The 24,818-nt window shown below is 37.5% G+C and overlaps 1 protein-coding gene across 3 annotated transcripts in view; it reads right to left on the bottom strand.

Annotated features, from left to right (window-relative positions):
• The window catches only part of LOC135479113 (serine/threonine-protein phosphatase 2A regulatory subunit B'' subunit beta-like), a 50,225-nt gene that overhangs the window by 8,027 nt on the left and 17,380 nt on the right, over positions 1–24,818 (bottom strand). The window contains exons 2-10 of one of the 3 annotated variants that reach the window (XM_064758844.1): positions 22,299–23,218; positions 10,501–10,566; positions 7,176–7,493; positions 5,423–5,526; positions 3,986–4,088; positions 3,151–3,225; positions 2,590–2,676; positions 853–1,009; positions 33–81 (exon numbers count right to left, since the gene is read on the bottom strand). In XM_064758844.1, coding sequence (XP_064614914.1) covers positions 33–81; positions 853–1,009; positions 2,590–2,676; positions 3,151–3,225; positions 3,986–4,088; positions 5,423–5,526; positions 7,176–7,493; positions 10,501–10,566; positions 22,299–23,054 — 1,715 coding nt within the window. In that variant the 5' untranslated portion in view covers positions 23,055–23,218. The remainder of the gene's footprint in view (positions 1–32; positions 82–852; positions 1,010–2,589; positions 2,677–3,150; positions 3,226–3,985; positions 4,089–5,422; positions 5,527–7,175; positions 7,494–10,500; positions 10,567–22,298; positions 23,219–24,818) is intronic. The other 2 variants (XM_064758845.1, XM_064758846.1) reach the window with 2 other exon arrangements.

Genomic DNA, 24,818 nt, shown 5'->3' with positions numbered 1-24,818 from the left:
TCACAAGCCTGGAACTTTGTAGGAAGTCTTACCTTGTGACAGCACCTGAAAATATCCGCTCTATTGCTCGTGAGGATATTGCTGAAAAGGGAAGAATTACGCAACAGTTAAAAGCAGAGAAACTGATTAGTGTCATTTAAATAGTTCATGATTTTTTGCCTGCTCTGTTTATTTATTAATTTATTTGATTGGTGTTTTACGAGGTCCTCAAGAATATTTCACCTACACGCCGGTGGCCATCATTATGGTGGGACGAAACTCAGCCAGCGGGAAACATGCGACCATCTGCAGGTTGCTGCCAGACCTTCCCATATATGGCTGGAGAGGAGGCCAGGACAGCCATTGCATTGTTGGGATGCTCCTTGGTCATTTCTCAATGCAGTTCCCCCTCGGCCACGGAGTCCCCAACCTGATCTGTGTTTCACAGGATAATCAGCCATGTTTCACTCCTACAACGGCTGTAAGGATTATATGAGGAGAAACCTAGGCTGGAGAAAACCAGCAGCTAGAGAAATCTGCCATGGGCAAAACCATCAGTAATAGGAAAAAATCAGCCAGACAAAAATGGGGTGGAGAAGACCATCAACTGGAGGAAACCATCAGCTGGAGAAACCTGAGGGAGAAGAAACTACCAGCAAGAGAAAACTGAAGACAGGGTGAAGGAAAAGATCAGCTGAAGGAACCATCAACCAGAGGTAACCATCATGTTCACAAACTAGCAAACTAACCGGTGAGTATCCCACCACAGATGGTACACTCTTGTACCACATGATTTTATATGACAGGCTTTATTTAGACAACTGACTGATTTAAACCTCAGACAGTCAGAAGGGGGCAAGATAAGGTTCTCACCGTGTTCGTTGTGCCTGGAGAGATCATTCTGATCAATTAACAGGTCGTGATCTTTGTCCAGCTCCCAGAACTTACAGTAGATCACATAGAAATGTTCATAGGAGAAATAGTCCGTGATCTGGTTGATGTCATCTTCATCTTCTAACAGGGCCAATGTCTGAAAACATCAATGTCTATCAACTTCAGCACTGCAGTAAGGCATGGTTTCATTCTTCATACTTTTTTTTTTCTTTTTTTGTTAATTCTTGTTCTCAACAAATTCAAGATGGCAAGTCAGTTTTATGGATGGAGAAAACCAGGTAACAGGGTTAAACAATAACAACAAGCTGCAGAGGTTTGAGTGGAGCAAAAGTCTGGACCCATAGGCAATTGACTATATAACAATTCACAGTTTAGAATAAGTGTTTGAACTGACCTCCACCTTTCTTACTCGGGAGACACATGGTCTTTGCACATTTCAAAGCACAGAGTAATTCCCTCTTATGGTTTCAATTTCTTGTACGATGTTACCTTTTAGTGCTTGTAATGTTCTTGGTTTGTTAGCATAAACAACAACTGCCTATGGGTCCAGACTTTTGCTCCACTCTGTATACATGAACACAGTACTGGTGAAAGACAATTGGTCTTCAATGAGTGTTGGCCAGCGTAAATGGCTGCACATGCATTGCTGACCAAATCAATATTTTCACCAAGGCCCCCCACATAAATTTGAAGCCCGACGGTAGGAATGAATGTGCATCTTGTGTGTCCTCTGGATTGCAAAACAAGTGTCTGATGGATTTTCACAGTAGACGTAGTAAGAATACTAATGCCAAATAAGCCACACAAGCTTGATTCTTGTATTCTACACTTCCGATCTTAAATTTTGAGATTTCGAAACAGTGGCTTTAATAATGATAATTTGAGAACAAGGTCATTCATCACAATGTCAATCATCACAATGTCAATCATCATAAGGTCAAGGTCAATCATCACAAGGCCAATCATCACAAGGTCAATCACCACAATGTCAATCACCACAATGTCAATCATCCACAAGTCAATCATCATAAGGTCAAGGTCAATCATCACAAAGTCAATCGTCACAAGGTCAATCATCGCAAGGTCAATCGTCACAAGGTCTATCATCAGGTCAATCATCACAAGTAAGTATAACAAGGAACATTTTGGGCTGCATTTGTGATGTCAGCTGGATTCTGGATATATGTACATGTATATGTATTATATGTTTTAACAAAGCCCTTCATGTACACTTGCCACATACTTATTACGTTCACGATAAAATGTAAAATGTAATAAACATAACATTGTGATGGCAAGTCACCCTTATATGAGTTTTCATACAGTATTTAACACTGGTACTGTATTTCACGTGGTTTTTGGCATAGTGCCACTTGCAAATTTTTAAATTTCTTATTAGAAGACTTGGCATCAAAGTATCACTTTAGTACCTTTTTACATACCAAACTTTACGTGAAACACAGTACATCCAGAATTGTGCCTACAACATTATGCCAAGTTTGTGGAAGAGGGGATTCTGACGGGCTTTTCTTTTCACATAAATCCATGACTAAATGTAACAGCGTGGTAGCAAGTTACAGTCATAAGTCTACATAAAGCATTTAACACAAGAACATCCAGACTTCTGTTTGTATGAGATGATGGTTGAATAGATGAATACCCAACAGACCTGTTTGCACCCACACATACTACCTGTACGTGTAAAGTGTGACCCACCTGTAGAAAATTACTCCTCCTCAGCTCGTGGACGTTAATCTTCGATGACCACGATCTGTTGACCGTGTAAAATATTCGAGCTATGACCTGACAAACAAGAACAATTCCGGGAGATGTATAAAACCTATCAAAGGCGCAATAAAAATTTTATTACTGAATTAGTATTTTCCCCAAACCCTGAAATTTAAGTGAAGCACACAGAATCCGTAATATTCAATTGATTCATTTATTCGGATGGTGTTTCATGCCGATTGTTTCACCTATATGACGGCCACCAGTCTCATGGTGAGAGGAAACCTGTCTCTTAATCTACCACATAACTGTCTGCAGATCGCTGGTGTAAATAACATAAATATTTATTTATTTATCTGATTGGAGTTTTACGTGGTATTCAAAGAATATTTCACTTATATTTATTTATTTATTTATTTGATTGGAGTTTTACGCCATACTCAAAGAATATTTCACTTAAAAGACACCAGAAAAAAAAATAAAATAAAATAAAATAAACTGTGAAAAATGTAAAGGATTTGCATGCCGTTGGCTTTGGATGAGACTTACTGTGTTGACGTATCTGGAGTGGAACTCTGGTGCCTCCTGCAGGAAGCCCAGGCCTGGGTGGGTATCCACAATATCCTGTCAAAAACATACCGGATCTTTTATTACCCAGGAAGTTTGGAACCATCGTTGCAAAAATTCGCAGCCTTTCATACCTCTAAGCATTCTTAATACATGTATTTGGTGCAATGTATAAAACGATATAAAACCTGTAAAAAGAACACGTGATCTTAAGGGCATGTCAAAATATTAACTGTTGTTTATGAGCAGGGTATAACTTTTTTTAATGTTGGAGGAGAGTAAAAAAAAATAAAAATAAAACATGAAAATCATCTAAATGATTGAAAATGCTTGACTATCATGGCAATTTTCCTGTTGACGACAGACATGAAAAAACATTTAGTCCAAACATTTGGACTAAATAAATAGGTGCATTTACAACGTTAATTTTACTAAATTTTTGGATTTATTAGTGTATAGGTGTTTATTTGTGATTGCCAGTAAAAACAAAAAAAAAACAAAAAAAAACAAACAAAAAAAACAAAACTAAAAACAAACCCAAATTGGAGTAGTCTAAGCTTGGCAGCAAGTTTTCTATAATAGTATTCCATTTTATATTTCAACATAATCCATCACACATCGCTAACTTTACAGGTAAATCTATTCTTTTGCAACAAACCGTATCCTTTTGATGGCATTAACACGTGTCTACATCATATCTAAATAACTGACTTCTCTTACCAATGAAGCTTTTCATCATGGAAAATAAACCACATATACATGAAACTGTAAACTGCTTATTTTCCATCTTACTCAAGTTTGAAAGTTTTGGTCTTACCTGAACGATAGGAACAAAGTCCTCGTGTTCCAAATAACGCCTGCCTTGTTTGGCCAGTAACCAGGTGAAACGGGACGCATCATCATGGCAGTTCAGTAGCATTCTGACAGGTAGAATATACAAACATGAAATGTCAGTTGTAACTACAGCTTCTTTCTGTTTGTTAATCTCTATGTAAAGTTTACCTACTATACTGGAAAATTTTTTGCCCACCAATAAAATTTTCTATATTTTCAAGAAAAGCTCAAATGACTGCCTTTCATTAAACAACAGACTTGTACCTGTGATGTTTATAGTGTTAAATGACTGTAAAGATTGAAAAGTTGTAATGCAACCCGCTTTTAAATTTTAAGACAAGCACAGACAAGGCTAGTATTCTGCGAAAGGTAATTAATTGGTCTAGTCTGATCTAAACACATTCAAATTTTTTTCTTGCTAAAACCCTCTGGCATAGCCTCTTTAAATTACTCCTGTATTAAACAGTTCGATTTCAATTCAAAAATATTGGACTAGTTTCAAATCCATGCTCTTCTGTGTACAAACAGAAACTATTCAGACGAGCTTTCTGATCCAAATAACTAAGTAAGTATTTAAAGTGAATTACTTAATCTATATTTCAACCCACATGGTGCCCAGCTTTCAGCAATGTTTGTATTTATATCACAGCAAGAAGTCTCCTATATACAAACTTTGGCATAGCCCCTCAACCTTGGCTTTACTGTACTCGTTTAGGACCTGTTTCATTTCACATCAGCCAGCTGACAAGGGCATGCCGTTTCTTGTTTTGCTACGGCGAGTTCACTTCATCTGCCCAAAGTGATGCAAAAGGCTAGTCACATTGGCAGGACAGATGAACACTGGCTGAAGATGGCACATATGTGAAATAGGCTAGACTTGCAAAATAAACAACCTTTAAATTTGTCGCTGCACTTTTGTCTTTGTGTTCATAGCAAATTTCTACAAGCTTGATATTTGCAGCCCTATTATCTGGCTTTGGTCATAATGCAACCAGTTAGTCCAATCTTTCAATTTTCTTGTTTGCTCTAAAATAGGAGACAAGGCCACAACGGAACTTACAGATGGCATCTTTGCGCAATTGGTCACATGACTGGCACATGCCGTGGCTAAAACCGGCTTGCCGGTTACGCATAAATCAAGCAGGGTTGACCTACCTACACGTGTACATGATATTTCGTAACTTGGATGCACGTTCATCATCATACCTTGTCAGAAAATTATCAAAATATTTAAATACCCAAAACTGGTGAATTTTCACTTTCTGAGATTGTTTCGGTTTAAGAATTTTAACATCATATCATCGAGAAGAAATTCTGTTCATCATTACACCTGCCTAAGCAATTAACTCCTCACTTTACAGTAATATAAAACTATGTGTACACGGATCCAATGAGGGAGTATATAATATGTTTTGCGTACTTTCTCCACATGGCGGTGTACATCTGTATTGTGATGAAGCCCTGCTTATCTCCCCCTGCGGCTGAGAACAACACCGTCCTCCAGTACATGGGCAACCGTGAGGCCTGTAGACACAAACACAGTTATCAATGAGGGTATCAAGAGGCGTTACAAAGAGATGCCCTGGGCATTCTACAGTGGCCAAGCACAAAGAGATTGCTAATATGAGACAAAAACAGTAAGATGTGTCACAGCCATAATATAGTCACACATAGTAATTCTACAGTGGCCAAGCACAAAGAGATTGCTAATATGAGACACAAACAGTAAGATGTGTCACAGCCATAATATAGTCACACATAGTAATTCTACAGTGGCCAAGCACACAGAGATTGCTCATATGAGACACAAACAGTAATATGTGTCACAGCCATAATATAGTCACACATAGTAATTCTACAGTGGCCAAGCACACAGAGATTGCTCATATGAGACACAAACAGGAATATGTGTCACAGCCATAATACAGTCACAGTTAGTAATTCTACAGTGGCCAAGCACACAGAGATTGCTAATATGAGACAAAAACAGTAACATGTGTCACAGCCATAATATAGTCACAGTTAGTAATTCTACAGTGGCCAAGCACAAAGAGATTGCTAATATGAGACACAAACAGTAATATGTGTCACAGCCATAATATAGTCACACATAGGAATTACAAACAAAGAAAAGGGCTTATATTCTGTAATTCTTGAACATTTTTGCATGTTTGCAAGGTGTTTATTTAAGCAGATTCTGAGAGTATTACACTGTGTAGGCTGATAAAATTTTACTTTTTGTGAATCCCTGAAATTGGCCAACCCAATCAATGAGATTTTGTCTCCAAAATCAAATTCAAAAGGTGCCTAAATTGTATTGAAAGATGCTCTTTTATATGTGAAAAGGTTGAGGGTTTAAGGTATATGTGGTTCAAATAGCATTTATCAGGACAGATGTAAGTGGCATTTCATATTCTGTATTAACACTTCTATTATTACACAGCCGAACCTTTGACATACGACTTATTTCTTCCTTATATTTGTCTTATTTCTTCCTTATATTTGTCAGACAAGATTATGTGTATCAAAATAGGATATTGACAAGTGACGAAGGAAAGGTATGAACATCATAAATAGCGTTTTCTTGAAAAGCGACCAGAATAACCAAGGTGTATACATGAAGAGTTTTGTTAAATGGGCGACTGAGTTTAGCTAGAAAAATCTGACCGCAAAAAAACAAATATTATATAGGTCACAGTTAAAATATCACTTTAGATGTGATGTTTATCCAATAGTTTATCATCGGGTCTTCTAAACAAACCTCAGGGGCCTCCGTGGCTCAGTTGGCTAGCGCGCTAGCACAGCCTAAGGACCCAGGAGTCTCTCACCAATGCGGTCGCTGTGAGTTCAAGTCCAGCTCATGCTGGCTTCCTCTCCGGCCGTAAGTGGGAAGGTCTTCCAGCAACCTGTGGATGGTCGTGGTTTTCCCTCGGCCTCTGCCCGGTTTCCTCCCACCATAATGCTGGCCACCGTCGTATAAGTGAAATATTCTTGAGTACGGCGCAAAACAACAATCAAATAAATAAATAAATAAAACCAAACAAACCTCAAACCACCCGTCTAAAACCAATGGCACTCTCACCATCAGACTTCTAAAAGCAGAAAGCAAACACTTTTAAATATTGTGTGCTGGGTACAGTTTTTAATTAAAAAGCATAATCAGAAAACTATACCTTGGCAATGACAGTCATTTGGTTCTTGTAGACCTTTCCACCCTCAAATTTACTGAACTCCTCTGCTACGCGTTGTAACAGCGATTCCGTGTGGTCTTCAGGTAGCGGCTTTCCCATGGGGAAGTAAAACTTAGGGATCTGTATATTATTGTTGTTGTTGTTACGTATTGATGGCGTCCGTGACCCCACTGTTGTTTTTGGAACAGGCTTGGAACTGTCAGGGACATTCTTGGCGTTTTCTTTCGCAACTTCAGCGTTTTCTTTCAAGTGTTTTCTCTGTGAAGCATCAGTATCCTGAATTTCTTTTTCTCTGATAACCTGCAAGTAAGATGACATGAAAATTTATTACTGATGCCAAAAGCCTCCTAGCTTTTTTTATCTTACCAAGGTCCCTTGCTGTAATAAGAGCTCTCCTATATACGTAGGTTTTAACCTTGATTACTAATCTAAAACGAGGGGCCTCGCCTGTAGATGGTAAAATTTTGACATCATCATTTTTAACCATAAATTTACTTTTATTAAACACAAAAAATTACATCTACTGTGACAGTTAGAAGTTGACCATGCGAGTCAATGTTACATGATCATTGTCATCAAATAATTCTGCAAAGTAACAAGCATGCATGAAGACTGTTCCATTGACAAGCAGTATACTCACGTTCGCTAAAACTAAGATCCAATTTTGGGGGTTTTTGGTACTTCATAAACTGGCGGAAATGTTTTACAAGAAAGTTATATATATAACAGAACAATCGATGTTGATTCAAGTTTTCCAATATATATATTTCCTATATATTTATATACGCATCTACATTTGCACGTACATCATGTGCTTTCAGCAACAAAAAACTCGAAACCCAAAGAATGCATGCACCAGAACCATCTATCTACACGAATATCATTTCATAAAATGCTTCAAACAAGCTTACGGCAGCAATATAATCACGAGCAACGACTTCCAGTGTACACAGGTGTACACAGGTAACTCTGCTTTTCCATGGCTCAAACCCCCAGACACAAGCTGATTTGATAATTGACCTGATTACTAATGTGTGTGGTGCATTGTGGGATATGTCGAGGAACAAGGGATGATTACATCATGGCAGTATTATTTTTTTTTTCTCCTGCATGAGAATCGCAAATTTCAAAATTCTTCACAAAAAATGGGTACCTGGGTAATTTCAGACACTTTTGTTTCCTAGATATTTTCCTCTACCCGTTTGAGCACAATTTTGCAAAAGTAAACTTCAGGGTACAATGTACAGGCAGGCTCTATGTGAATGCTGTAGTTGGCCTTTACAGGTGTATCAAACTAATAAAGTGAACCCTCACCCTGCCAAATGTCACAAATGTTGCTCACTGTCTCTCCCTTATCATACTTCAAATCCCACAATGCATGGCAAATCTTTTAAGCTGTGAAACCAAAGCCTCATTAAACTCAAAACTTCATCATGTCAACAGTTCAGATGCAAGCTCTGATGAAATAAAGAATGTTTTATACATATACTGCAATCATCTAGAGGCGCATGTATCCTATAGTCCACACCTAGCCTGTTCAGTGGGCAGGGTGTCCCATGGAGCACGCTAATGAAGAAATCACAGATCTTGATGAAGTCAGTTGCTAGAGCGAAATCAAGAAACTCCCCTTGCATCAACCAACACCATTACAGATACATTCAAGCCGGTTACTTGTACGTGTAAATTGGTCAGCCATGATGTATCTGTGCTCTACACATGTCATGACTGGTGCACCAGAGCTCATAGTACAGGCTAGCATCCCCAGTATAAAGTTAAGCCAAAAGCTTTCCCAGTTGTGTGCTATTAGTGTGAATGGCATTCAAATGGTTGTACGGACACTAAAGACTAATCCTTTTCAAATATGAAAGCAACTTTCAATGCACTTTGTGGACCCTTTTAACTTGCCATTGGAAACAAATCAACACTGGTTGGTTACAGTTATCAGTCCACAGTATTATTAGATGCCCTGCAGAAAGCCTACATGCTCGCAGATGAAGGCTAGTGTAATGGTAGTGTACTGCTGAAAGCTAGCTAATCAGGTGCTAGTGGTGCACTAGTGGTGAGCTGGTGGTGAGCTAGTGGCATGCAAACTGAAACCTTTAGCCCAGCTGTTAATGTAGATCAATGCTAGTGTGATGTATATATATATATATATATATATATTAATTTGAATGCATACATGTACATCAGGGCCATATCTTGAAAAATATTCTGAAACATATCTAAAACCTTTAAATACTATGAATCTGATCTTTAACGGTGACTTTGTGGCCATGTGACCATGAAGACATTTTACAAAATGCAACTCAACACGATACTATACGAGAACTTTAAAGTGTTTTAATAAAAGCAATTTGTATAAAATCTTAACTTTTCATTTGATCAACAATCATAGCTTTGTTCAATTTACTACAGCTTTTTTCAGTCTCAGAGGTCAAAATGTTTTCCGGAGCTAAAACAGCTTTAGGTATGATTCTGTACATATGCCAGCTGGTTGGCTTTGCTTCTAACGAGCTGGGATGAAATACATGTGCATACACAGATCTGTTTTTTGTTAATTATTTCATCTTTTTGTGTTAGCTCGTACTCAAGAACATTTCACATTTCACATATAAAGTAGGCTTACTATAAATGTAACTGCATTGCAAACTTGGCTGTCTGGCATTTATGTAAAGTTCTAAGGACACCATTTCCTAACTATGTGGGGCAAAAGCAGAAAATATAAATCATGTAGGATGATTTTATATCTCTATGATACAAAACTTGACTTGGTAACAGTCAGCACACTAGAACTTGGGGGGGGGGGGGGGGAGGGGGTTTAGGGCTCTTTGCACAGAAATCTACTACTGCATTGGCCTTAAAAATTTGCCCCCAAAAAGTACATTTTCAGAGGCAAATTCAGATCATAAAACATTGCTTCTCACACTTACATTTTACACAGTAGAATATCCCCCTATACCTTGCAAACAAACCCCCAAAAAACACCATTTTGAGATCAGTGGAACTCACAGAAATAACTTACGTGTATTAGGGACAGAATTTTGGGTCAAATACAGTACTCAGTTTATGACGCTTAACTGTGAAGTTGAAAAATTAAAGCGGCAATAATTAGTAGCCTATAAGTCAAAGAAAATGAAATGTACCCATAACAAAGATTTGTAACCTCACTTGACCTGTACTACGTTTAAGTGTTTAGCCACAAAAAAAAAGCCCCTTAACTATATCAAGCTGCTTCATGCCTTATGTTAGTATTAATGATAAGAGAGTTTCAACAAAGGTTATATGAAAGTGTTTTGAGGAGACTAACCCATTTCCAGCAGAACAAATGCTGTGGTGTATCTCGTTTAGCTGAGATAGGCTTCTCATACACAGGCTAGAAGTCAAAAACAAAGTGGATTTTTAAAAAAAGTATTTCCAATGAATGGAAAAACTGAAATGAATCAACAACAACAACAATGTGTAAACTGGATATGAAATGGCATGAAATGGTAAAATGAGATGAGGTATGTATGCAAAAAAGCAAAATTTAATGAGAGATGTTGCGATTTATTGAACTATAAATATAAAACCAAGAACACTATCTCAGCTATCCACAAGGAAATCTTGTTCTTGTAGAGTTGAGACTACATGTATGTATTCTGACTACATGTATGTATGACAGGCTGACTGCAAACCAGTTTAAATGCCATGTTTTTTTAACAGGCATGCACATGACACACACAAAAAAATCTATTTTCTGTATAAAGCCATGTGTAAGGGTGAACTGGTAAATTACAATCTTCATCATCTCATGCATACATTAACCTAATTAACGAGCATAAATTTATGAGAAACAGACCCAGTCTTTCAACGTGAGTTCAGCTGCACTAATTACTGTCAATGCACTTGAAACATCTTTCTTGATTCGGATTGATTCCTCTGCTTAACTTCAACTGTTTTTTGTGAAGTTTGATTAATTTTAGATCAGAAAAACTTAAATGCTGTCATCATCATTTGAAGTCTTTTGTGATTATATACTTCTGAAAGTTGATTTTTACATAACAGTACCAAACTTTAGACAAATTTGCCCACAGTGGCATTTTTGAAGCAAATACAGACATTAAAATAACACTTTTGGATTTTTTTTACTAGTTGGATTATCATCCCCCAATCCAAATTAACTTCAAAACGCATTTTTATTAAAGATAAATAAACATCGAGCAAAATGAGTAACTTAGTCAGGAATAAATACTGTATAGATTAACATACTGACTTATAAACAGACTAAGCCATTCAATACTGGTTCAGCTGAACAGGTGCATGTAAACCATCAGGCAATCCTGAAACTTCTCAGCTCTAAGCACCTTATAACCACAAAACTTCACCGCCAGTTAAGTGTATAATCAAAAATCAGATTGTTTACACACTGTTTAACTAGCAAGTTCAACCTAACCTACAACAATGTATATGTTCCTATATGTATGTGTATCAGGATACTGTAGGTGTGGCCCACTAACAGAGTCTGTTTGGGGAGGCAGCTAGTGCTGTGTCGAAGGTTCTGTATAACTGGAAATTCTCCTTTTGGAATTTGAAATACTAAGTACTGGAAGACACCTATTAGTCAACTTGTTACAATGTTGATGTAGAATGTATGCTAAACACAAAACACAAAACACAAATGAGGGCCTCTTTAACTCAGTTGGTTAGTGAGCTACCGCAGCATAATGACCCTGGAGCCTCTCACCAATGAGGTCGTTGTAAGTTCAAGTCCAGCTTATGCTGGCTTACTTTCCAGCCATACGTGGGAAGGTCTGCCAGACACCTATGGATGGTTTTGGGGTGCCCGGTTTCCTCCCACCATAATGCTGGCCGCCGTTATACAAGTGAAATATTCTTGAATCAATCAAATAAATAAATCAAAACACAATATTAGTGTGTCCAACGAATGAAATCATTCTGTGCTCAATATTTCCATACTTTAAAACGATACTTGTGATTTACCAAAACATTCTTAGTGGATTTACTGGCTCATTGAAATTAATTTAAAAATGCGATAGTGATTCAAAAGCTAGAGTAATCCTTTGTTCTCTCACATCTGATTTATCAGTTTGATTATGAGCTTGAGTTTAATTATCAAAACTAATAAGACTCTAATAAAAAAGAAATTTAAATTTACCTGAATGTGTTAAAGAGAAAAAAATCACGCAAATTATTTAAGATGAGAAGTTATTGGTATTGTAATATGGGCTTAAATCATTTTCTCTATTTCTCTAATATTTTATCTTTCTTGAAAACAAGACACCCACCATACAAAAGTTATTTTCGAATGTCCTTTTCTCCGTAAATAAAAATTAACAAAAAACAATTCAAAAAAATCAAACTTACAAATAACTTTTCGTAGTCTTGAGTATCAAATTTGCATCATTTACATGTTTTTGATTCAGAGCGTGGGAACATGTACCTAACACTCTTTCCGTCCAAATTCCCATGTACAGGAAGCGATTACTAATGCAGATATCAGATTCCCTTGGACCATGCCCCATCCACATGTCAGTGGTTTGAGGGTGACTTGGCCAAACCTTCAGGCTGTGAACGGAGACACACAGCACCTACACACCCACACTTAACCAGGAGGTAGACTAGCTCTCACTGGGAAAGAAACCACACCTAGTCAAAACAGGAAACCAATGTAGACAGAACTTAAACAGCAGCAAAGACAGCCAAATTATACCACTTAACAGTCAATTAACAGAAATAAACAGTATCAACTACAGCCCAAGGGCTGTGAAATATGTCTATCGCTCTTCTTCTATTTTTATTTTCCTTGTAACTAATGACCAATTGTCTTCTAGCACAAAGGGCTTATCAGTTATTCAGTCTGTAATGCAGGACCCGGTCCCACCTCATTATGACATGACTTTAAAGAGAATACATTGCACCAGAACGTCATATTATAATATACTGTTAGATTGTAGACATTTTCCCTAATTTTTTTTTTTCAACTACGTCGCTACCATTTCCATTTGTTTGGTTAGTATGAGCATGAAAATCTTCATCATTTATCATTATTTTGATCTTTTCAGGATTATATCCAAATGTTCATCACATAAAGCAAATGTAATGAACAGTTCATTCCACATTTTAACAGATAACTTCTTCAACAGACCTTGAAAAACTTTGTATAATAACCTAATTAGCAAGAAAACTTTGTATAATAAGCAATTAGCAAGAAAACATTGTATAATAAGCACTTAGATCAACTACTGGGCAGTAACCCAAGGGGTCAAGCAGCATTACTGTTAATTTTCACGCCCTGACACGTCGTAGGTTGGTGACACTACTTCTGACAATTTCTTCACATTTTTTCATGCCTTTACAATGGGCCTCCGGTCATTCTCACCAAAAGACTCATAAAAACAGGGTCAAAGGTAAACCCTGCAGCAACACCGTTAATTACTAGTAAGACAGAACCAAAGACCTCAGATTATTCTTCAAACCTTCAATTTATATTTATTTATTTATGTGACTGGTGTTTTACGTCGTACTCAAGAATACTTCAATTACATGGATACTGCCGCGGCCAGCATTATGAGGGGTGGGGGGAGGGTCTAAACCAGGCAGAGCCCGGAGGAAACACACGACCATCCACAGGTTGCTGACAGACCTTCCCAGGTACGGCCGGAGAGGAAACTCAAAGCGACCGCACTGGACCAAAATAAATGTAATTCTTCAATCTTTTCTCATGTTTGCAAGGTGGTTATTTAAGTGTATTCTAAAGGCATTTTTCTGTGTAGACTGATAAAATTATACTTTTTGTGAAGCCCTAAAATGGGCCAACCACACTAGAGCAGTATTGTCTTCAAAATGAAAAGAAAAGGGTGCATAAACTGCGTTGAAAGTTGCTCTTTCATATGCAAAAAGGTTGAGGAATTTGGGCATTCCTGACGCAATGTGTGTTGTTGTTGTTGTATCTTAAACATTAAAACAATTCTACTTCCTGTTACCAGTTTGCCTTGTGGATGAAAGCTAACACAGAACACACAAAGGTTTAACACAACTTTAACAGATCAACAAGGAAATTTCCTGACAAATGTACTTGGGGCCTAAGCTATGTAGCCTCTTGCTCATTCCTGCTTTATCAATGCTTATTTATTTGACTCGTGTATTCAAGAATATTACACCAACACGACAACATCCAGCATTATGGTGGGAGGAAGCAAAAATAATTTGTGTATGGTGGTTATTTGGGCCCACCTGCTTGTGTATCCTCTTGCACAAGAATGTTCTTAAATGTAAGGGTATTAACGCTGTTTTGTGATAAATTTATTTGTGTCCAAATTTGGTCTTTTCTCCTAATGTGTTAAACCTTACATATTTTTGAACATTCTTTTAAATATGAACAACAAATTTACACAAATTTATCTGGCATACATTATTTTCCTTATTACGCTGCACTCATGATGACATCATACCACAGGTCATTCTGAACACCCACCATAAAACAGTTATTTTTAAAACGTACTTTTCTATTTTTCAGAAAATTGAAAAAAAAAATATGGAAGACCATATTTAAAAGTAACTTTTCACACCCTTTGATCTGAGGAATATATCATTTTTATATTTTCTTCTCCTATAAAGTTGGATTTGAGCGCCTCAGGCATCAAGAGTCAGGGTTGAATTATAAACTGTGACAAGACAAACACCCGATGATCCAGTGAGTGCCCTGCCATACACAACAGGAATCCCTCTCCTCATGTTTCTATAATATTTCCTTTCGTATGTTTATACCCAGTCATGCCAGCAGAGCACATTTCAGGGTTCCAGTGAACTGCTTTCTTTTCCTGGAAAACCCCCAAGAGACTAACTATAATGAGTTACAGATGGAGACGGAAAAGTGCACTGATACAAGTACACGGGTACACGTTGTCCTCGACACTAAATATATGCTTGATTATAGTTAGAAAAACATTCCAAAGGTAAAAAATTAACAAAGGATAAATCTTTGCCCAACTTCACATTAAAAATTTAAAAATCTAACTCAGTCTTTTCCTGCTTTACAGAGCTCAACTCCTTTGGATTTGTGGGAATAATTACAACAATCAAATTTCTAGATTCCCTCCCATAAACACATATTTCTTAAATTTATCTCTCCAGCATTTGTTTATGCTATTTATATCACGATACAGACTCTCCATCGGCAGGTGCCACAAAGGTGCATGTGTACAGATGAACTGGAACCTAATTTCACACCATGACATCAATGGGGACCTGTCAAACGGCTTGACAACATTTTGCTGATGTCAAATGTTCGTCTCCCAGCTCCTCATTATGACGTCACAATAAAGACAGGGCATTGCACACGTTGAGCAACAATCATTTCTTGACGTAACAATTAAGATCGAGGTCCTGTTTCACACTAATGCCACTTTACGGGATTACAAAATATATTGTTTTCCCGTTGTTCTTTCATTCTTCAGAACCGATGATAGACTGATTCATCCGTCTTGTCAGTTGCTATCCGCAGAAGATTCAGATATTACGGACAGTATGTATGTCATAAGATAATAGAACTGCTCCACTTTCACAAAATTTTGTAAATTATACTTTCATAACATTCCTCATAAATGCTATTACCTACTGAAAGTGCATTACATACAACTGCAAGAAAAGTGGGCCCTTAGTATCAAGACACCGGGGGTCTTTCTGGCCGAGGTGATAAGCATGTCAGCACAATGACCCTGAAGCTTCTCACCAATGTGGTCATTGTGAGTTCAAGTCCAGCTCATGCTTCATGCTGGCTTCCTCTCCGGCCGTACATGGGAAGGTGTGTGAGCAACCTGCAGATGGTCATGGGTTTCCCCTGGGCTCCTCCCACCATGATTCTGGTCGCCGCCATACATTCAAGTGAAATATTCCTGAATACGAAATAAAACACCAATCAAATAAATAAATGAATAAAAACCAAGTGGCTGACATTGCTTCACAAAATAAGGGAGGTCACTCTGCCATAACACTGTAACTCAAGACTCCATCAGTGAGATGTGGATATTAGGGTGACTATGGTATAGCTGTGGATATGCTTATTGTAGGTCATCCTGGCTCCTTGTTATCTCCTGAAGGGCCAGCCTACTGGGTACATATAGCAGTAGGTGTAGTACAAGAGTTGTGGATGAGGCTAGCAGACTGCAGCCATATCTGTCTCTATACTTAGATCTGCAAGCGGAAGGGATGGGGGTTAGAGGGATCTGTTCCTCTACATGTACCTCAACCTGGCTGCGTGCCAGGCTGATTTTTGAGAAACAGAAACAGGGGGAGAGCAATGGGGCCCGAGGAGTAAGAAGGGGGAGGGTAACTGAGGGATGTTCTTTACCACACTAATTATTTCCTAAGCCAACCTTACACTACGCACTGTACCTAATTTCCCGGACTCTTACTCCCACCTGTTGTAATGTCCTTTAGGAAATAATGTATCAGTTTTAGATAAAAAAAACCACTTCTGAAACAAAACAGACCATTTTTAAAGCAAGTTCCATGCCACGAAACGGTGACAAGCTTGCCAAAAAATCCTTCTGACTACATTCAAAAATAAAAATTTAAGTGCTTAAGAAATAAGAACAGTTCCGCTATTCAGAAATTAACCAGTTCATGAAAAAAGTGCACATTTTACTTCAAATTGGCAAATTTTCATTTCAAAAGTTATCACCAAGCTTATTTCAAAAATGGACAATTTTTATTTCAAATATGGTTCCTGCAATTCCTGTAAACTCCTATCTACATACACTTTATCATGAGAACACATGTACATGTATAACAGTGCCTAGGCTGGGCAAATCTTGGAAAACAATTTTACAGGAATTGATATGTATTATTTCAGTATAACTTTTAACCAAAAGACTGTCATATCCTCAAACTTTCTGATAGTTCACATCCTTATTTATGTCACTCTTAGAACTTTCAACCAAATGTCCTCTATAGCATTCAAACTTTATGCCACATATACATGCAGCTGAGATTTTCGATTATTTTCTGTCTGACTGACAAACAACCCTGTTATGATGTCAGGTACATATACATACTTAATATTAAACTGTACAAATGTACCACCATGACATGGGTAAAATAAACCAGTTTTAAAGAAGTGTACACAATTACAAGTAAACAGCAAAGATACACTCAAAAGTGTGTGTTGTTATTTTTATGTTGTTGTTGTTTTTTTTTTTTGCTTTACCAACGTTCATGTAAGCTATACCAGTAGGTGTCTGTGCCTGCAGAGTAGAGCCATCAATCATCAGGTTATTTCTGGCAGCACTTCTATCAGGTACCACCTTTTGCTATTTTAGGGGACTGATGATAAGATGTGTAAAAGTGGTTATTCATGCTTGTTCTTTAACACACCTTACGAATGCAGGTATCACCTGACCAGTGATATAAAGGTAGCTACAAATCTTACCTTTGTAAAAAGAAAGGTTAGGTCATCTTTTACACTTGCAGGGCAATTGATGTGCACTCTTTCAATACATATACTTGTATATATATACTGGCTTTGCAAACACACTGAAACATGGTCCTAATTTTAGCTACAAATTTACATTTTCACTTTGCAAATCGGCCAACATAAATAAAAGTCTGAAAGACTGGAAGGTTATCTTGGAGAAAGGCTGTGAATTATTTTAAATATATTTACAAACTGAGGCATATCTCTATATATCCATGTACATACTGGCTTTTACCCAGCATACAACAAATTCAATGCATACTAAAATACTATCATGTAATTTTAGCCTGGGTAGTTAACAAGGGGTCAAGGGGTCAAATACAGACACACATGTAACTTTAGATGAATCAGTCATTGGTGAGATACAATCTAATATTCTGTACATTCATACTTACACCGTATTTCACATAATAAACTGAAGAACATGTGGATCAGACTTATGGCATTAGATACTGTTGTTTTTTTGTTTTTGTTTGTTTTTTTTCATGTAATAATTTTAAAGTTGCTTTACACAGTGATATTGGTCAATAAATTTAAGTTCCATATGTTTTATGCATATATTTTTAAATTACTGTTCAAGACTATGGTGAAATGAACTAAAATAACCTTGTAGAGCAGGTAAATATTTGAACAATAATTGAAGACGATAACAAAAACAAATTTTAAGTCCAGTTTGCACTTTAAGCACTGAGATTTAATGGCTACCGAGGCCTCCATGGCTGAGGGGGTTAGCGTGCCAGCGTGGCGTAATGACCCTGGAGCCTCAAACCAATGTAGTCGCTGTCCAGCTCATGCTGGCCTCCTCACAGGCTGTACATGGGAAGGTCTGCCAGCAGCCTGCGCATGGTCATGGATTTCGCCTTTCTCTGCCAGGTTTCCTCCCGCCATAATACTGGCGGCTGCTGTACAAGTGAAATATTCTTCAGTATGGTGTAAAACACCGATCAATTAAATAAACAAATAAATTAGGCAAATGTACATGTATGCTATGTATCAGTAAACAAAGCACGCATTCTTTGTTTTTGTACCCATTAACCTGTAACTGTGCTCTTTTCTTTTTTCTTAGCTGATCGACACGAAAGAATCAGTTTCTTCTAAATATTCATGACTATGATAGGAGATATTTGCATAATCACAGCAGATCCTAACAGAGTGAGCTTAGCCAAGCCTTAGATCACTGCCGTCATTAAAAGATTATACACCTGACAAATTACCTGGTCTGATAACCCTAATGACAAACACATACATGCACACATAGTAATAATCACCAAAAACTCTAAAACTGCCATCACAAGTCATCAATCAAATTGCATGAATATCGGCATTAATTTTTTCTGTTATGAAAGCTCAGATTTCGTCGCAATATATACCTTGATAAACCTTGATTAGGGCGCTAGATGACATTACATCGAATATCAGGGCTACGCCAAAGTATGTCATTTCTAGGTCACATTTTGTGTGTGCAAAATGTAACTGAATCTACCCAACATGATCATGCAACCTGGCCAAAAGAAAAGCTTCCATCATGACCGTCATGAGTTTGTTTTTGTTCTTTTGTTTTTTTTTTGAACGAATGTACAAATTCTTCCATGGAAAAAGGGTTATAGAAAAGAAAAATGTACAAACTATAGGTGGTAACCTGAGATGGACTACATCATTTTGCTTTCCCATCTCCTATTTTTTTTTTACCACAACATTATTCACATTAAAATATACATGAAACCCTTGGTTTAGATTTCTTATTAAATATGGACTACATGTGGCCTAACATATAAAACTACAAAAAATATTTTCAGCTTTCTTCTTGAGCCCTGGGGTGTAAAAGGTCTAAAGTCCAATCGGTTAGTCTTAAGACGAAGTAACCTGCTATGGTGAAGTCAAGAGTGATAGCTGTTATAACAACTCTGTCGGGGTTGGGGCAAGGGAGCTCAAATTGGGTATGCTTAGCTGGTCTCACATTCCTAGTATGTTCATGGATAATGTCATTTCCAAATATTTCTGATCACTGACACAAAATATACATAAAATATAGTGAATATTAAGAAATATAAACTATGCCTCAAAAATGATAATTTTTTTTCTCAAAAATGACAACTTTTTTCCCCCACATCTTTCTTCATTTTCCTTAAAACAATACTCTTTATTTTTAATGCCTTTTCATGCATCCTCTAAGTTTCTTTCATTGAAGTTGGCGTACAGGCATGTACATACACATGTACACATGTATACATTCTTTTTTTTTTTTTTTTTTTTCATAGCATGAATATCTGGACACGTACAAAACCCTTGGGTCCTCGTTACTCGCCAACGAACTATGACACTTTCCATTCTTGATGAATGAAGCCAAATGTTCAATGCAATATAAGCCAGAGTGAGTGAGTGAGTGAGTGAGTGATGGATATGCAATTCATGAGGTGACCGATCATAATGAATGGATGGGTAGAGGTAACATAACGAGCATATAACTTCAACTGACAAAACTGTAACTGACAAAACTGTAACTGACAAAACTGTACACTTCATACATGTATGACCATAACAAATTGCTATGTCAGTTAAAATCAATGAATATAAACTATGACAGTGGTAAAATCACAAAATTTTACATACATGTTAGCTCATGCAAATGGCAGACATGTAATACTGTAGCTAATGTCTATAATCTAGAACTACATGTAGAAGAGTAAATGAAAAGTTGTTTACTCATTTACTTGTACTCTGCTACATCTATAAAAACGTATCATAAACTGGCATGAAGTGTGCAACTGTCATTCATATCACCTCAGCTACATGTACATTAACATACACAAGTAGATGAAGTGTGCAACTGTCATTCATATCACCTCGGCTACATGTACATTAACACACACAAGAAGATGAAGTGTGCAAATGTCATTCAGATCACCTCAGCTACATGTGCATTAACACACACAAGTAGATGAAGTGTGCAACTGTCATTCATATCACCTCAGCTACATGTGCATTAACACACACAAGTAGATGAAGTGTGCAACTGTCATTCATATCACCTCAGCTACATGTGCATTAACACACACAAGCAGATGAAGTGTGCAACTGTCATTCATATCACCTCAGCTACATGTACATTAACACACACAAGAAGATGAAGTGTGCAACTGTCATTCATATCACCTCAGCTACATGTGCATTAACACACACAAGTAGATGAAGTGTGCAACTGTCATTCATATCACCTCAGCTACATGTGCATTAACACACACACAAGTAGAAGAAATGTGAGACTGTGTCATTTACATCAGCTACATTAAAGGCAAACACCTCTAAAAATCAAAGTAGGCATCACCAAACAGACCACTTAAAACTAACTATGCATAAATACACTTTCATTTATTTTTTTAGCTTTTCGTGGAGAGAGTTAAAGAAGTTCAAACATTTGAATTCTAGGGTGGGCTTTATGGACCATACTATTAGAGTTTAGGAACTAGGAGTTTAGAAGTTTTTTACCTAGGAGTAAAGAATTACTGAAATAATGCTCCCAAAAATTGCTTCCTTGTGGTTAACATCAGGAAAAAAAGGTGATTTGACGTCAAAGAGTTCCTAGATATCGTTAGTGTGGCTCATAAAGCCCACCATAGTATTCAAATATTTGAAAACCTTTCAACACTCTTAAAGGGACATACCGCTGAAAGAAATTCAGAATTTTTGATTTGGTTCAGTTATAACCAAAAATGAGTTGCATTTGACTCCTTCCTAACCCTATTATGCCTATATTTTCGGCAAAATGTCAATGAAGAGAATTGTCAGGGGAAATCCCCTGAAAAGGTTTGAGGTCATTACACATCTGAAACTTTATGTAGATGACATCTAAAATAACAAAACAATTTTTTTCGGCGTTGGCGGTATGTCCTGTCAAGCAAATATGAAAAAATTAAATAAAAGTATTTTTATGCATTGTTTTCAGTTGTCTGTATGAGGAACCTTATTTCATATTTTGACTCCCTTTTACAGGTAGTGTCAACTTACATCACATAAAATAACAACAACGTGAGCAAGTGCTGTAACTTATAGATGGAAAATCAATCAACGAAACTGAACATGAACGTTTCCACGATTTCCACATTATTCCATTCTATCTGTACGTCAGGATACAGTTTTTCATGTACTTGTATGAATGCTTGGGTCTTAACGATTTTTTCAGTCAATTTTTCAGTCATATTACAACCAGGAGTCATTAGGTGTGTGAACATATACTATGTCTTCTTGTGGCTGGGCAAGTTCATGCCTCTAAAGTGTTGGCATCACTAAAGTATCATGCCGAAGACACCAGACATGACACTACACCCAGTAATATTATACTGACACTGGGCAAACCAGTCCTGTTTCCTTGCTATAACCGCCAAGAGAGGCATCAACAAGTACCATTATTAAAGTCTTTGGTGTCTACTGGTATGACCCAAAAAGGGTTTGATCCCGGGTCATTCGGATTCCCCAGTATCATGTAGCTGATGAAAATACCAGCAGCACATTTCATGTTTTGGGAGATTTCACAGCATGCTCACTAAGTTGATCAGACACCACAGGACTATTTTTTTTTTTCGTTACCTATTCAGTTACTTATAACTAAAATTCAACTGCTATAAATACTATACCTGTGGACGGGTACCAAGTATAATTCGAGGTGTGTCGCCAATGGCTACTTGACGTTGATTGACAAATTCAGAGCTCAAGATAATGGGCGGAGCTTCATCATGATTGACATCACCCTGGGTTACATTGCTTTTTCCGCGGGCAATCTGATGAGGCTGTATGGCAACACCACTGCGGCCAACATCAGGAGACACCACAACATTGTTGATATTAGGTTGAGATGCAATATTGTTGCCATTGACGTTAGCCTGAGACACAACATTGTTGACACTGACATTTGGTTGGGACACCACAATCTCATCATAAATGGGTTCAGACTGGATCGGGGCATTGTCGTAAATTTCCTTGTCCTGCGACACTTCGCTTCTGTGAATAATGTTTGACTGCAATACCCGATTGTCTTGGACGGCTTTGGGCTGAGTTATAGAGTTGCTGGTGAGTACTTTGGGCTGGTTTAACACGTTGCCAGGCTTGAGAATCACTGCAACTGGGACGGGTTCCTTACAGTTAACAGCCACCACGCTGTCTGCCAGCACCTTCGGCTGTGCGCTCTGCTGACGCGGCACCACCGGTGTTGCCGCTCTGCAAAAGCCATGGTGAAATGCACCGCAGGACAATCTCGCAGCCTTGGCACCGGGGGATACTTTACAGAGCAGACAATGGTGAATAGAGCGGCACCACTTGAGGTCAACCTTCAGGGTGTGGTATAGAGTGAGTTTGGAGTAAACATACTTGAATGGCACATGTTTTTGCTTCATAATAATGCCTTCTGGGATATGCGATCATAATCCAAGGCTTTACAGCAAATCACAGTTATCCAAAAAGAATCCAAAAAGAAACCAAATCCTGGAAGAATGCGGTCAGGGAATCTTGCAGATATTGTCACAAATACAAGCTGCACGGTACCATCCTCACACGAAATCTGGGACAAAAACAAATACCATCAATATCAAAGCATCGCGGCAGTGATACATGTGAAAAAAATGATCCCATATCACAGAGAAAAAAGCGTATAAAGTAATACACTTGACTCCAAGTGGTGACAAGTTCACAGTAAAAAAGCAACCAAGAATTCTCTAAAATCTCTCAAAATTAATTAAATAAACTATTACCAATGGTGATCTCCTGGACATATGCTACTAGTGCTCAGCATATTCAGCTATTTTCCTGGACATACTCTACAAATAGCATATTCAGCTATTTCCCTGGACATACTCTACTAGCAGCATATTCAGCTATTTTCCTGGACATACTCTACTAGCAGCATATTCAGCTATTTTCCTGGACATACTCTATTTTCCTGGACATACTCTACTAGCAGCATTTTCAGCTATTTTCCTGGACATACTATACTAGCAGCATATTCAGCTATTTTCCTGGACATACTCTACTAGCAGCATTTTCAGCTATTTTCCTGCTCATACTCTACAAATAGCATACTCAGCTAATTTCCTGGACATACTCTACTAGCAGCATATTCAGCTATTTTCCTGGACATACTCTACTAGTAGCATATTCAGCTATTTTCCTGGACATACTCTACTAGTAGCATATTCAGCTATTTTCCTGGACATGCTCTACTAGTAGCATATTCAGCTATTTCCCTGGTAATACTTTACTAGCAGCATATTCAGCTATTTTCCAATAAATAAATGACCCTGTAGATACTGGGCCCAGTTGTTCAAAAGTGTATTAGCAGTCCTGAACAAACTTTTGCCTGGACTATTGAAGTCCTATTTTTTTTGTATGAAGATAAGCCTTGAATTAAGATTTAAAGTCTGGCTCAACTAAATTATTAATACACTTTTGAACTTATTAATACACTTTTGAACTTATTAATACACTTTTGAACTTATTAATACACTTTTGAACAGCCAGATGGATAATGTCAGGGTTTAATGATAAACTCCGATGGCAGTAAACAATGCAAATGCATACCGTCACGACATCGAGACGCCAAACCTAAATGTTCTCAATAGTTTAAATGCACATACAATGTTGTTACCCTAAATGACCATAAATTTCGCCCATGTCTAACTCGTCCATTTTCCCTGATTCTGAGACTTCTACTGAGTTTAGAAAGGTGTTTTAAGATTTGCTTGGAACGTGTGATTATGTTCTTCTGGAAAACTGCAAGTTTCAGCACCAAAAATAATATTTTGTGCCATTTATTTGTCTCTTAAAATGGACTTTTGTGGGTAAAATTTTAGGTCATTTAAAGTATTAAGAAAACATGGAATTTTCTTTATCTATATGACCCTCAGTCTAAAGAGCCATAATGATGTACACCAACCAAGAGAGTTTAGAACTGTCATGTACACGCAGACCTTGGAAGAGTCTCTCTCTTACTCAAACCCAACCTTCTGTAACAAAGCCAACAGCTGTCATTCTACGGTCTACATAATATTCTCCACGGACCAAAACAAGCTGAACATCTCAACAGTGTGTTCCTCCTGCTTTATGCAAACATCCCCAAAAACCTCAGAGATTTTCATGCCACTTAAAGCCCATTTAAAACATAT

The sequence above is a fragment of the Liolophura sinensis genome, chromosome 12, assembly GCF_032854445.1.
Source record: "Liolophura sinensis isolate JHLJ2023 chromosome 12, CUHK_Ljap_v2, whole genome shotgun sequence".
In the NCBI taxonomy this organism is placed as follows: Eukaryota; Metazoa; Mollusca; class Polyplacophora; order Chitonida; family Chitonidae; genus Liolophura; species Liolophura sinensis.
This window is presented reverse-complemented; position numbering and strand designations above follow the sequence as displayed.